The 14,970-nt window shown below is 38.6% G+C and overlaps 1 protein-coding gene across 7 annotated transcripts in view; it reads right to left on the minus strand.

Annotated features, from left to right (window-relative positions):
* htr2cl1 (5-hydroxytryptamine (serotonin) receptor 2C, G protein-coupled-like 1) overlaps positions 1-14,970 on the minus strand; it is a 130,735-nt gene that overhangs the window by 22,219 nt on the left and 93,546 nt on the right. For 6 of the 7 annotated variants that reach the window (XM_053496560.1, XM_053496508.1, XM_053496525.1 and 3 more), the window contains one exon: positions 1,260-1,872. In XM_053496560.1, the coding sequence (XP_053352535.1) occupies positions 1,260-1,638 (379 nt within the window). In that variant the 5' untranslated portion in view covers positions 1,639-1,872. Of the gene's footprint in view, positions 1-1,259; positions 1,873-14,324; positions 14,399-14,970 lie in introns of those variants that run through there. The other variant, XM_053496551.1, reaches the window with a different exon arrangement.

Genomic DNA, 14,970 nt, shown 5'->3' on the forward strand with positions numbered 1-14,970 from the left:
ATGACCTCCAAAGTCACCCTGATGATCGCTTTTAAAAGCCTGTCATGATAAGCTGCTACAGTATCCAGCGTTTTTTCAAAGCATGGAAAAAAAAAAACCTCTATGATTGACCTCTAGGCTATGCGTGTGTGTTTATGCACGTGATTATTCTAGCAAATAATGTTTGTATGTTCTTTAGACAGATTGCCCGGCGTCACAAAGTGCTAGCCCATTTTAATGGTCAGGCATGAGATAACATGTGCACATGGTCCTGCATACACAGCGTTCGTTAATAACCCTGCACTTCTTTCTGTGAGAGCCTTTCTCCCTCTTGAGGAGACGGAGTGTGTTAATCGGTATGCGTAATGTCGGTTCGTCTTTGATTTCAGTTACCCTGTTTGCATTGACAACCTAAATGGTCTGTTAGTGATCGATATCTCAGAGCTACACCACTGTGCACACAGATCAATAATCGCCTCTTCTTCTGCATCCATGTCCAGCCTAATCATGCAGGCTAAACTACAGTGGATGCATTAGTACTGGGTTAATTTAACGCAAATAAATCTTCGCCGATCAATATGACACACGGAAGATGCCTTTCTGCGTTTCGCTTCAAGTTCATGTGGCTCAAAACTCACCAGGGAGGCAGGAAAACTCCTCAGTTCATTAATGAAATACTTTGCGGCTCTCTTTCGCTATGAACAGAAAACAAATGCGTTCTCTGTCTTCGTTAGAATACTGTGCGATGTGACACGAACATTTCACAGCTCTCCTACATTAATACCCACGACACACACACACACACTCACACACAAATGCCCACACACAGATTTATTACAAGAAGCCCAACTGTCTTCCATATGCCAGAGTCGTTTATTGTCTCCTGGACTGCGATGAAACTGAAATCTCCTGACGTCCACAGGCTTGTTACCAATCTGAACCTACACCATCTCCTCTAAAATCAGCCATTTAATGAGTCATGAGAGATTTGCATTTTTATGCAGCGGAATCTGTTCTGATGAAATAATTGTATCTTGTTTTCTAGTGCTGTACTGTGGAGGAGGACTAAGATGAATTAATGTGAAAACTGTGGGATGTAGAAAAAAAAAAGAACAAACAAACAAAAATAAATATAGCAGGCACTAATTTTTGAGAAACCTCTAAGGATCCTACCATGGACATGTCTACAAATGTTGAATTAGAGAGACTTAGAAACATGCAGAACAAATTAGGCGATGAGCAAAATGCTACGCTGAGAGAGCATGCATGCGGCAACTCACCATACAGGACGTTGATGAGTGAGATGGGCATTACTAGGATGCCCACCAACATGTCTGCCACTGCCAAGGACCTCAGGAAGAAATTAGTTGCGTTCTGCAGCTTCTTCTCCAGCGACACAGCCATGATGACAAGAATGTTTCCTCCGATGGTAAGCAGGATGATGATGAGTATAAGCAGCGCCGGCCAGTTCTTCTCTTTGTTCGTGTTCTTTGGATTGGAAGACGAAGTCGAGGAAAGGTTAGACCCGGGGTCGCTCCAGAACAGGCTCTGGTTCAAGCTTACGGTGGTGTTCCCGGGCCAGGTCATCCAACCACTGATGTCCACAGAGGCAGTGGTAGCGCTGAAGCTACCCAGAAGTGGTCCTGCTGGAGCTCCCATCCTTTAAAAAACTGCACTTCTATCACTATTTTCTGGTCACTAGCTGGTAGTGATGCGTGCAGGACAGATCCTCTCACTCATGTATTAGTGCTGAGGACTGGAACTAATGGTGCGATGAACCAATTATCGATAAACAACCCAGTGATGTTGCTAAGTAAAGGTAAAGTCTATAGAATTACGGACGTCCATTGTGGTTGCGTGTTAAAGTTGGAAACTTGTCCTTGGAGGCAATATCTGAAAAATACAAAGAAACAGAACCATAATAAGAACATGATCATTGATTAAGTCATTGACTGCTTAGGGCTTAAAGATGAAACCTAATTCTTCTTATTCTGATTTAGATTCGCTTGCTTTGTGTAAAAGGAAAACCAATTAAATTGGGTCCAGCTTAAATTGAATTGGGGAGCCAATGAAATCATCTTATTCCACAAATGAGATCATTAACACCAGACTAGTGAAGGTTAATTAAGTCTTCAAGGTAGAAATGTTACTTGTGAGTGGTTTAGCACTTCACGGGCCACTGCTACTTCATGTCTTTCAATTAATTTTAGGTAAAAATGGAGGTCGTTTCATTTAATTACCATACAGTCCTTCAGGATGGATATCAATAACACCGATAAAGTGATGGACAAGTTAATTGGTCATGTGCACAACTGGTCAATAACATGCCATTTTATACACTTATAAGTTTCCTGATCATGTACACCTTTAAGATATTGTACAAGAGTATTATACACATCTAATAATGCCTTGCTGGTCCATGCCCTAATAAACCTAAGAAATAAAAAATAAGATTACACTGAAATATTCATGTATTGTATGATGTCACTAATCTAACATAGCTAACAAAGGTGGGATCAACAAAAGCATTTAAACAGGTTGCATCTTTTAATTGCCGTGATTTACTCATCAAGAAACACCCACGAGTGTTTGTGTCAGGATTAGTCAGGATGCACAACAAGAATGTGCATATTGTGCCCATGCACCTTCTGCAATCTCCTGTGATATCCGTATGTTTCAATACTCATAATAAATGATTGAAAAATGGCTGCTTTGGGACATTGATGAGCAGGTCAATATTGCTTGAACGGTTCACCTATAAAAGGTATTAGCATTCCTCTTCTTATTTATTTATTTATTTATTTATTTATTTATTTTTTTTCCCACCTGCATGACTGGCACTTTACACCTTTCCCATCATTCAGTTAATGATTTCTTTGTCTTTCTTTCACTGGTTGTTTCTCTACCTAAAGAACAATCTCCCACGACTGTACAGAGCAGACGAGTGCTCAGAGACTGAGAGAATACCAGACAGATCAGGGAGTTTTTTTTTTATCAATTTCGTAGTGTCACACAGGTCAGTTTTACTCAAACACCTATCTGCAAAATTGAGTCCACAGACAAAAAAAAAAAAAAGAAAAAATCTGCGATCTGTTTAGGGATCTGTTTGAATATAGACTCTTAAAGTTCCCAAAGGGAACTTCACATCTGTGATATACGGTTTCTGTAAACGGTTTCTACATCCCTTACCTCTCGAAATGTTTGGATGTACATCTGATACAAGGCTGTTTCAGTTCCCTGCTTATTCTCTAGCCAGACCGGTTGGAGTGGAGGGGAGAGATAAAGCCAGCAAAGGGCAGAAGAACAGCGGCTTGGGAATAAATAAATAACCAGATGATAACTTCTCTGTTGCCCTGGAATAACCTTCAGTTTATTACGATGTGCGAGCGGAGGAGCAGAGTGTCTGTTCGGAAGAAACTGTCCATCGCTTTAGTAGCTGTCTCACTACTCGTGTGTGTATATATATATATATATATATATATATATATATATATATATATATATATATAATGTAACTAACGAAGAAAAATAACATCTCATACCTAATTCGGTACTTTGCCTATGTAACCTGTAGGGAAAACCAAGCGTATTCCTTGAATGGTTAAAAAAAAGGTCTGGAGCAAATATACAGTAGAACTAAACACACGCTTATGTCCTAGCCAATAATTTAAGCGTCACTATATTGGGTGATTATTTTTTAGCCCCTTTAATGACTTAATGTCTAATAAAAGTCTTGCAACAAATCAACTGACTCACTAGCTACAGTATATTTACATGAACACTGTTTTTTCAATCTAATTGATTAGAAGTTCTAAAAAATGTATGTGTAAAGTGGTTCCGCTCATTGTATAGCATTTAACAGAAGAAGAAAAAGCATTTGTGAGTTTTATCAGGGATAACCTCTGGAGGGCACATCATCTTGCGTCCGAAGACTCTGTTCATGGTCGGACTTCATTTGTCAGCATGCACCTCTGTAAGTGTCTCCACCTGTAGCTTGTTTAGTCTGGAGCACATACAGTACAGCCATAGAGGTTAGTCGCTCTTTGTTGTTTGTGTACTGTTGTTTGACCTGACCTGAACAGTTTCATTGGCAGAGTTTCTCATATCATTGTTTTGGGCCTATTTTTGTTCTGGTTTGCTTTGTTTTAATTATTTTTGTTTTAAAGTATTACTTTTGCAATCATACGGTGCCTGCATCCTTTCACCACCAACCGTCCATGACAGCATTGTTCTGGCATTGAGTATAGGTTGGGCTTCCTATCTTTTCCAGTATAATCCACCTTCTGCATTGTCATTGGTTACAAGAGTTTAGTATCATCTATGATTGATTAGATGCTTTACTACATATGAAATGAGGAGCCAATCAGTGCCTCTTCTTTCAGGTCTGAAGTTCTTATCAAGCCTACCAATTAGGAAAATCTCTCTCTCTCTCTCTCTCTCCCTCTCTGTCACACACACACATAAATAAAAAATAAGTATACTTTAAATATGAAACAAACTAAAGTGTATATCGTGATTCACAGTTGATTAGACCAGATCTGAATCACAAGCTCTCTCCCTCTCTCTCTCTTTCTCTCTTCCTCCCTAAAATCTCTCTTTATCTCTTTTCTATTAATAAAGGGAACAAAAGTGCCCTTCCACGTTTATAAATGTGAGTCTGAATTTCATCCGAGGGTAATTAGCGTCTTCAGCAAACCCCAATCAAGTCTCTGGCATTTGGAACAAGTCTCCAGTCTCATTAGCATGAAATAGAGGAGCCAGGAAAGAGGAGGAACATTTGCACTGACTCGGGGTGCATGCTTACAGAACACAAAGAAAAGTTCACATGTAACCTCAGGCATTCCTATGTAGATCCGTGCAAAACTACTCAGAAACAGTGAGGCTTCAATATTATTACCAGCTTTAAGAAGTTTTTTAATGCTGTATATTTAAACTTAAATAGTTTGTATGGGGTGATTGGATTTTCCTTCCATTTACAGCTATTTAAAGTAACATCTTCCCATTCAGCCCTCTGCTAATTGTCACACTTAATGCGATTTTAATGAGACGCTGCCCTCAGGACTAGCATGTAGATTACAGACCACAAAACATACACGTCAACTGTTGCTTTAAATTCTCAGCAGAGCAACAGATAATGCTTCTGAGCTTGTACTGTAGGCTTGGCTCGGTTTGGTAAAAAGTCTTTATAGAAGAAAACAATTTCTAATGACAAATGGTCAAAATTGAACGCAGCACTCCTGCTAGGAAACAGCGTCCCACTGAAGCCATACACTTTTATATTTGATACATTAAGAAGGTCTGTTGCCTCACATAGGAAATAACTGAAATTTCCCCACATGCTCCAGCAGTCCAGCATCCTGCCCTGCACTGTAATACTGTTTTTCCACTCCCACGCTCTGACGACTCAGAAGGGCTTATAATCTATGACACATGAGTGGCCACTTTCGTCAATGGGACCAAGGTGTAAAGGGGAACAGATTGACTGAACAGCGTGTACTTGGCTGTAGCAGCAAGCACCTGAAGCAATTTCCTAAGCTGATTTTATAGAGTAATTCCAAGTTATACCATTCTACCAACTTGCTGGTGTCTAAATAGTGAGCATTCTGACTAGCTAGTGCGCTAATGGTCTAGTATGATAATGATCTAACTTTATAACCAGCTAACAGAACAGAGCAAGAGATCTTTCTCTATACATCTTCCTCTATATTTTCTTTCCTAAACCTCATATTAAATAAAATATTTTAGATTTCTAAATAGATTTTTACGCAATTTTCCTTTTAAACCATAAAAACCTCCTCTGTACGACTGACAATAACTGTCTTCTTTCTGTCATATTTGTGTCATGAGCTTTTATGACAGTTTATTTCCGTTCCTAGAACACTGTCATTATATATCTGTCAGGTATTTTCTCTAGCACAAAGCACTGCTTCCAAATTGTTTGGTTTTGAGTTTATGCATTGTGTTTTTGTTTACAATGTTATTAGCTTTCCGTTCTATTCCTGTGTCCACACCTGTCCTGCCTTACCGCATTTTCCTCCTCTGTCTTTTGTCCCGCCATTGTCTATAGATTTCTTTCTCTCTCTCTCTCTCTCTCTCTCTCTCTCTCTCTCTCTCTATATATATATATATATATATATATATATATACGAACAGTATGTTCATTTATGGACTCAATACTTGAGCAGGTTTCTTAGCAGCATTCAACACATTTGTATTGTTGGGTCATGTGTGTCTCTACTTCCTTTTAACAATTCCACAGATTTCCTGTCTGCTTGTTCTTTCAACAGAATCATGGACCAAGTTTATGCTTAATATTGTGGTAGATTTAATAAAACATACAGTACATGCATACTGCCCTCACTCACAGCATGTACAGTACAGTATTACTACCTGTAACAGTCAAAAGAGCTTCTATAGATTTTTCTTTGAGAACATGGTACATCACATGCTAATTTTTTCTAAATGTGTTCTAATTAGCACATGTTCTTTACTTGCTCATATTATATTACGCACCTGACTTAGCATGTGTGTGTGCATTATAGCAGTAGATCTGTAAAACATACAGAGCTTGATTGTAATCAGTTATGACAACCTTGCCTTCAGTCTACACTACACATGTTCTGCACACACTAGCACAAGACAGCACCACATGACAGCATGCTTTTTTTGTGAGAGGTAAATGTTTAATACTACAGCTGTGTCAATCAAACATGGGGAATGTAAATATCTGTACTGTGACAAGAAAAACAATATGACAAAATCTTCCAGCATATTTTGCACAATGTAAAATCTCCAACTAATTTACTCTGAGAAGTAAAAAAGAGAGATAGCGCACTCAGTGTCAAACGGCATGTGTCTCAAATAGAGGTGATGTGAATTAAAAAGTAAAAAAAAGAAAACATCCAGTATTAATTATGCGCCATTAGGAATGGGTGAAATCAAGTTTTAAATAGGACCTATTATACAAACTTTATGTTTTAGCCAATTTTAAATGTTCCAATGGGTTCTCAGTGTGTGTTTACAAACATAAATACGATCTTCCTTTTTTTTTTTATTTAATTTTTTTTCACACCGGGCAAGGCTTAAACAAACCAATTATATTTCCCCCTATTGTGACCTCATAGAAGATACCCTCCCCTGACTTGTTCTTTGGGAGCACTGATGAAGTGCATTTGAAAAAGAAGTGAATTAAAGGGAGTCCGAGGTATGAGAAAAAGATGAGGGTTATTCAGCTGCAGCATTAACCGACACACTTTGGAAGAGCTCTGAGACCTGTGTTAACTTGTTAAAGAAATTACCTTTAAAGCCCCCGGGAGCATGAATTCAAATTAAAAGAATTGCATGTGGAGTGCAAGTGCTAGGAAGTGCTACTACTAGATGCTGTGCACTCATCACACAGATGAAAATGACCTTTACTGTCCTCTCATATTGTATCCAACAGAAGAACAGAAATCTCTTAATAAATTTTTTTTTAAGTCTTTCTTTCAGATTCTCTAGACCAGTGGTTTCCAACCCTGGTCCTTCAGGACCCCCTGCCCTGCATATTTTCATGTTTTTTTTCCCTCCAGCACACATGATGCAACTTATCCGCTAATTAAGGACCCTTTCTAAATGGAAGGTGTGACAGAACAAATAAGACCCAGAAATGTGTAAGGCAAAAGGATCCTCCAGGTCCACAGTTGAGAACCACTGCACTGCAGATTTCACAGGCTTTAACTGACATTGCGCAACAAAATAAAGCTTTTAAGGCAAATGTACTGCTTTTAAACTCCATTCTCATGTTAAGTCATTTGGAGTGCTTCAGGCTGCCAGTGCACGACTATTGGAAATAAGAGGAATAACCCTTAAGATGGCTAAAACAGTGTGTGAAATACTGTACTGAAATGCAGGTACTGTAGGGTTTTTTCAGTAGGGCACACTTAAAAAGTATATTTGGCCAAATATTCAGTCGGAGTTAATCTCAGCACAAAAAGAGACAAAAGTGCGCTTAGGAAAAAGAGGCATGAAATTAGGTTCACAGAAGTGGTGGTGGTGGTGGTGTTAAAGTGGGGACTCTTCACCTCTCCACACAGCAGCCTCACATTAGCATTTCATGACCACAGCATATTCCGAGAGCAGCTGGATCTACCTTTAAGTGCTCACAAATGAGCTCACTTGAAACAGAACCCCTTTCACTTTCCGCACAATGCCCTGTAAAGGAATAATAACAAAGAGGGTCTCGCTATAAAGACGGGCTTAATGATTCCTAGTGTAAGAGTGAAAGGTACAATTTGCAATGAGCGAATTGGTCCTACATCAGCATATAAAGTGGTAAAGTGCATGAGTGCTCAACACTAACTAAGTCTCAATGAGGAAGGCATGTTCTATTAAAATGCTTTATTCCCCTTAATTTGCTCCACTGAGTCCATTGTTGAACAAGCGCCGAGTGTTAAGAACAAATCTGCAGTCCATGTACTGTACAGTATCTTATGAAAGGGCAGAGTTCTGCTTATGTATACTGTATGTGTTGCAGGATTTAGCTAGAAAAGTCATTTCCCAGCACCATGCTGCCGACTGAGACGCGTACTGGCCGACGGCTGGGTATTATGAGATGTGTAGGTTGATGTGGTGAGCACTCACCCGGGGTTTAGACATGAGATAAGATGATAAGTGGCTTACATAAACATTTCTATACCAGAGTGATAAAAAGCGGCAATAAAAAGCAACAATCTGAGATGCTAAGCCAACATGATGCTAATTATTTTTTATAAGGTGTGGCCATAAATAAATGAGACATATCGAGAAGGCAAGTAAATTAATTGACTCTGGTCAAGAGAGTAATTACGGAGGAGTATGATCACAGATACAGTATATACATATATTTAGCTTAGGTTCCTCAAACTAATAGGGTTTTCTTTGTTCCATTCTTGCCAAATGACTAGAGGGTATAAGCATAAAGCTCCCACATGATTCAGTATACTTAATATATAGCCGCTACATAAAGCGCTGTGCAAACATCTTGAGCCATCACTCATTAGTTCATATTTTGTGTCCAAAGAGCCAGACTTGCTTATATTTTACTGCAGTGATGGGTAATAGCTCTCCAGGCACGTTTTTGGCTCTAATCCATGTACCTGACCATTGGAGTGGCCTTTAGATCATTTAAGCATAAAAAGCATCTAACTCAAGACCTGAACCAGTGAGAAACTCATCCAGATGATGACAGATGATCAGGCTGAGTGTTTGGAACGGACGAGAGGGGAAATGAGGTTGCTGCATAAACTACCATTTTTAAAATTAAATATTAAGGCATTTTTCAGCCTTTCACAGCAAAACATTTATTCCCATTTCCTTCATTTAATCGACATCATTTCATTGAAATTAATATAACAAAACAATGGGTGGCTGAAGACTTTTGCACAGTACTGTACTGTATATTGTAACAGCTAGTGGCCATAGTTTAATACTGAACATTATCTCAAGACCTACAGTATTATACCTACTGAACAAGACCTGCAGGATGGTAGACCAAGACACCCTACAGTATGTATTAATACAATCCCACAGCTAGCCCGAAATAAATGAAGAGATTCTGAGTATGGAGAACCTCTCTCCTAGTTTAATTACTGCTGCCTTGGAAGAGATTTCTAATCAGAATTTCTAATTACTTAACAGATGTCAAACCATGTGTCAGCGCCAGCATGCATCTGCAGTGTGTCTGTGTGGCATAGCTCCGTATATACCATATGTACATGCTTCCTATTTCTCTCAGTGTGTGTGTTGTGCTTTTTTTTATATTCTGGAGAGCACTATGATGGTAGATTTAGCCCCGTTTTGGTCCTAAGACCGATCTGGTGGTGGTGGTGGTGGTGTGTGTGTGTGGGGGGGGGGGGATTACAGGGTTTCAGTCATTTTAAAGGCTTCACTGCAAAGTAAGGCCACCGCTTGCTGCTCCATATCACCCTTAGCCTTCTGTCTGTCCCTGTCTCACAATATCTCACAACCTCGGTCATCTGTCAGCTTTACAGCTTCTCTTTCTGTCTCTCTCTCTCAGCTCTATCCTTTCTCTTTCAATTCTGCTTTCTCTCCCTGTGTACCTCTGCCTGTCTCCTAACACCCAGTGTAATCTACATTCTTTATAGGTATTCGGCTTTGGTATTTTATGTTCCTGTAACACTGCCTCTGTGTCAGCTTTAATGTTTTCATCTTGTGCCAGTCCTCATAGATGGGACTCTCATGGTCAGGCTTATCTCTCTCTTTCTCTCTAACACCTTCCTTCTTTCTTTCTCCATTTCTTTCACCTACTAGGGAGGTGTTCGAGATGATCTTCACCCCCCCACTGCTGCCAGTCATTTCCTCTGCTTCTATTTTTCTCATTCTCTCGCCTTTCCACCTTTTCAATTCTGACAGCTATGACCTCTGACATACACAGCAACACACCTTGACTCACTCAACCCAAAAAGCACACATACTGTGTTTTAAGCCAACCTCAGACTGTTTTTAAGCCGCTATGAGCATGTCTGTTGGAGAACTTTATAAAGTATAACCGAACATTCTGCATTTAAACTATTAAAACAAATCAGTATACTCAATTATATTTTCAGTATAGTTTCAATTAACTGACATTGTACAATAGTTAGTTTTAACCGAGTAATCTGATTGAAGGAAAGACAATTTACGTGTAGTGATAATATACAGTAACAGTACAGGAACGCTTAACTGCATATTTCACTTTGCAAAATCGCGATTAAAACTAGGTATGTAATGAGGAGAGAGAGCAAAAAAAAAAAAAAACTTTTTCTTCTTGGTAATTGCTTCTAAGTCATTTACAGTACTATTATCCACAATTAGCACAGCTGCACTTGATGTCGTCTTTTTATATAGTTCTTTGCTACAGTAGTTTTGCTAATTTACTATACGCTGTATGTATCACCTTGGTCTTGGAGGAACGTTGTTTCGTTTCACTGTGTACTGAACTGTATATGGTTGAAATGACAATAAGAGCCTACTTCACTTGACTACCTACTACTAACTAGCTTCTAACACAAAGCTGAATCCCAAACACCTCTTCAACCCATCGTCAAGGCCACCACTTGGTGGGTGGAAGAAGTGATGGTACGCCCTAATGCACTAGCATTCAATTTAATGGTATTTGGGATTCAAAAAACCCTTGAAACCCAATAAAAGTTAGCAGATACACATACAAGAAACTTACAAGATTTACAGGACCATCTCCACAGCTTATTCTTCTTACCTTTTGGTTACCAAAGTGCCGATAAGAATTTAACATTTCCAGATAATTACACTAACTGTCAGTGGCCAACTCCTCCACTCATAGTTAGTTAGTTCTGTCAATACAGTATGTGTTCGTTAAATAAAGAAACAGAGTGTTATATCTGCTGATAATTAACTTTGTTTGTGGAATAAAAAAGCAATATCACACTTGAGGATATACTGAATATCAGCACTCGTTTGATTAACCTTACTTAACAGTCTCGTTTGATTACTTAACATGACCAAATTATAAATTGTAGCAATAGTATGAAATAAATAATGATTACCATGTACTGTATTTAATGATTTTATAAATAATTAACACCTACATTAATGTTCATAGAATGAATGAGTAAAATTAAGCACATACACAATACACAGTACAATACAATACAAACGATACACCTAAATGTCCATGTTTGCTAAAAAAATTGTCAAAGAGATTCAATAGTTTTACATTTAAGCTTATTTATAATGGATAAATAAATAGGTGAATTAAACAATACATGCATTAACCCTCCTATTATCTTTGGGGTAATTTTGACCCCATTTAATGTTTAAAGTCTCAAAATAAATGATTGAAATATATATATATTTTTTGCTTTATAATCAGTGACTTCTATACATAAACTTGGGTAACAATTTTAATTATAATAAAATTTTCTGGAGGTTGAAATTGCTGGGGTCAAATTGACCCCAAGGATAAAAGACATTTGTAAATTTGAAGGTAACAGGAGGGTTAAATCAATGCATGTATTAATGCACATTGTTGTTTTGGTTACATTATGGCTTTGTTGTTAGATTTATTAATGTTAGTTAATTGGAAGCATAATTTAATTTAATCATTGTGGTACAGTATAGTGAACTGTTCAATTTATTTTAATGCCAAAGAAACTAAGAGAAACTGTCTAAAAAACATCTCTACACCTTTACTCTTATATAAATGTGAGGTTCAATATGTTTTAATTTGCAATTTGTGGCAGGATCTGCACATCTGTGGCAGGCAGACATGAGTGGGATTTTAATATCTGAGCCCTGTCACATCTTCACTGATTTGTTTAACAGCACCCTAACATCATGCACCATTTGTATTATAGAATAAGACAAAAATAATTTAAGCAGACTTTCAAACTTACAAAAACTTTTTTTTCTTTTTTTAGTAAAAAAGGAAATTTTATCGATTTGTTTTATCCACATTTGCTTCAAACTTGGATCTATATAATCTAAATAGTCCTTTCAGGTTCACCATTAAAATCTTTTTATTTTTTTTTTAGTTCACAAGGTCTTTCAAAGAGCGATCACTTCAAATTCTCATTAACACCTTCTGCTTCTCTTCATGCCTGATATTCTAATTCTGAAACACGTTTTAGACATGTGGCTTCATTTATATTTAATTATGATAAGTTATTTCTGTTCAGACTATTTTGAAACACTGGTCTTGCACTTGTATGTCAGTATATACTGTACGCAAACGTTTCTGCTCATCCTTTCTCAGAATCTCATGATGAACTCAAAGTATTTTAACTCTCACTTCCTCACGCACTTGTCATCTGTTCGACATAAATGCTTGTCTGTTATTTATCCACCACAGATTTATGATTAAATGCGACTTAATAATTTCACTTGTTTGCTCCTCGTGACAGACATGAGAATATCATTAAAGATCAGTGGGCGATGTGCAAATAAAATTACTGCAAGAAAAATTATTGTGGGGGAAAAAAACAGGGGTAAGCAGGTGCCTTCTCTTATTTTCTTTTTCTCTCTGGCTGGCTCATTGCTTTAAGATTGAGTGGCACTATGGTCTCTGTAGCTCTCTTTACACTAATCACGCTCTCAGCCAATCTCCTTGCTGCTGATTGAATGACACTTGAACTCCACTGAATTACAATCAATGGAGCGTTACTAGCTTTAGCACTTTATATACTGTAGGTCTACCAGTGTAATTGTCCACACTCAGCTTTTTCTATCCATCTTCTCCTTGGTGTTAAAGTGGCCGTTAGGTGAGGCTGTTACTGATCGTAAAGGCTTTGAAAACAAATAAAACACGCATGGAATGGAAAAGAGATGCTGTCCAAAGTACTGACTGGAAGTTCTTAGAAGTAAAGTTCGAGAGAGAAAACCTTCATCTAAAGTTATAGAAATTTAAGTTCCTAAATGGTATCACAAAGAAAAAGAAAAAAAAAAGCACTGGACAGCAAGTTTGAATCCTTACATTGCCACAGTTATCATGGCTCATACCCAAGACTGTACCATGCTTTGTTTTCTGGGTCAAAGGGGAAAACATCTAGGAGCTTATATTTGTGGAAGATGGTAATTAAGTTTAAGTGTGTTTAGTTGCCAGTTAAGCAGTAGATAACAAGATGAGGTAATTACAGTAGCTTAATATGTCTTGAATGTAGAAAAGTGCAATGTGTGGCTGAAATCCATCCATCCCTCCATCCAATCATCTATCCATCCATCTATCTCATCTATGCATCCAACTATACACCGGCCATAACATCATAATGCAAAACATTATACCAGTATTGTGCAGGGTCCCCTCTTGGCCCCCTCGAGGCATGACTCCACTAGGCCTCTGCGGCTCTCCAGGATGATGGTAGCAAATCCTTTGGGTTGCAGTGTGGGACCCCTTTGGATCTGTCTTGTTTGTCCAGGGCTTCCAATGGGTGCACAATTGAGATAGGGCCCATGTTGGTGGTATTTGTCTCTTCACCCAGTGTGTGGCATGCTATGGTGAACTGTGTGCTCTGGTGCCTTTCTATCATGGTCAGCATTGACTTTTTTGGTAAGTTGTGCTGCATTGATCTTTCTGTCCAGTCAGACCAGTCAGGCTACCCTTTGGTCCTCACCGACATAAATTAGCCTTGGGTGTTCATGATCCTGTTACCAGTTTACTGGTATATAATTCATAGCTTGCTCAGTATATGTCTATAAATACAAGTGTACATCTATCTATCCATTTATCCATCCAATCAATCATGTGTAAACTAATAGATGGTCCAAAGTAAAATGGTTCAAAAATGTTCAGAGCTAGATTGTCCTCTGAGAGAAAGTAAATATCTAAATTTGTATGTGACTCAACCAGTACCAACCTGGACATTACGATCTCAGGCCTGAAGAACACATCAATCACCTCAGGCATCAGTACGTCGTCTCACCCTTAGTACATTGCCCAGACGTGGGTGGATGAAGTCACAGTTGATGGCAGGGGTAGAAGATCCTCAGAATAAAAACAACAATTTTTACCCAAGACTGCTTCCTGACAGGACCATCATGTCCTCTGTGTTTGAGGACAGCAGATGTTATGATGCATGCGAATGACTAAAGCGAGGTGACAGCTACTTTTTCAGGAAGGCTAACTAAATCAGTGACAAGAGCTCTGCAAACTTCACGGTATCTAGTTTTCCTAAAAGAAATTCAGAAAGTCATCCAGAGTCTGCGGAAGGGTGAGTGACTCGGTCGTGCCTGCTTGATCTTCCGTGAGTCAACGCAGGTGTGCATGTGACAAGTGGTATTGGATTCTTGAAGTGGATGTTGTGTGCCCACTGTGTCCGCTGGTGGAGAAATGATTTGTACCCAACTGACAAACACTCTCCCGTCATTCCAGCACTCACGGGCGGCTCACATCAGAGGTTCATGGGTGTCTACTTTAAAATTGATTGCAGGACAGAACCACTTTTCCGTCGCAATGGGACAAAATGCAGCAGATTCGCTTTATATCAATCAAAGGCTCACTGG

The sequence above is a fragment of the Clarias gariepinus genome, chromosome 1 (assembly GCF_024256425.1).
Source record: "Clarias gariepinus isolate MV-2021 ecotype Netherlands chromosome 1, CGAR_prim_01v2, whole genome shotgun sequence".
In the NCBI taxonomy this organism is placed as follows: Eukaryota; Metazoa; Chordata; class Actinopteri; order Siluriformes; family Clariidae; genus Clarias; species Clarias gariepinus.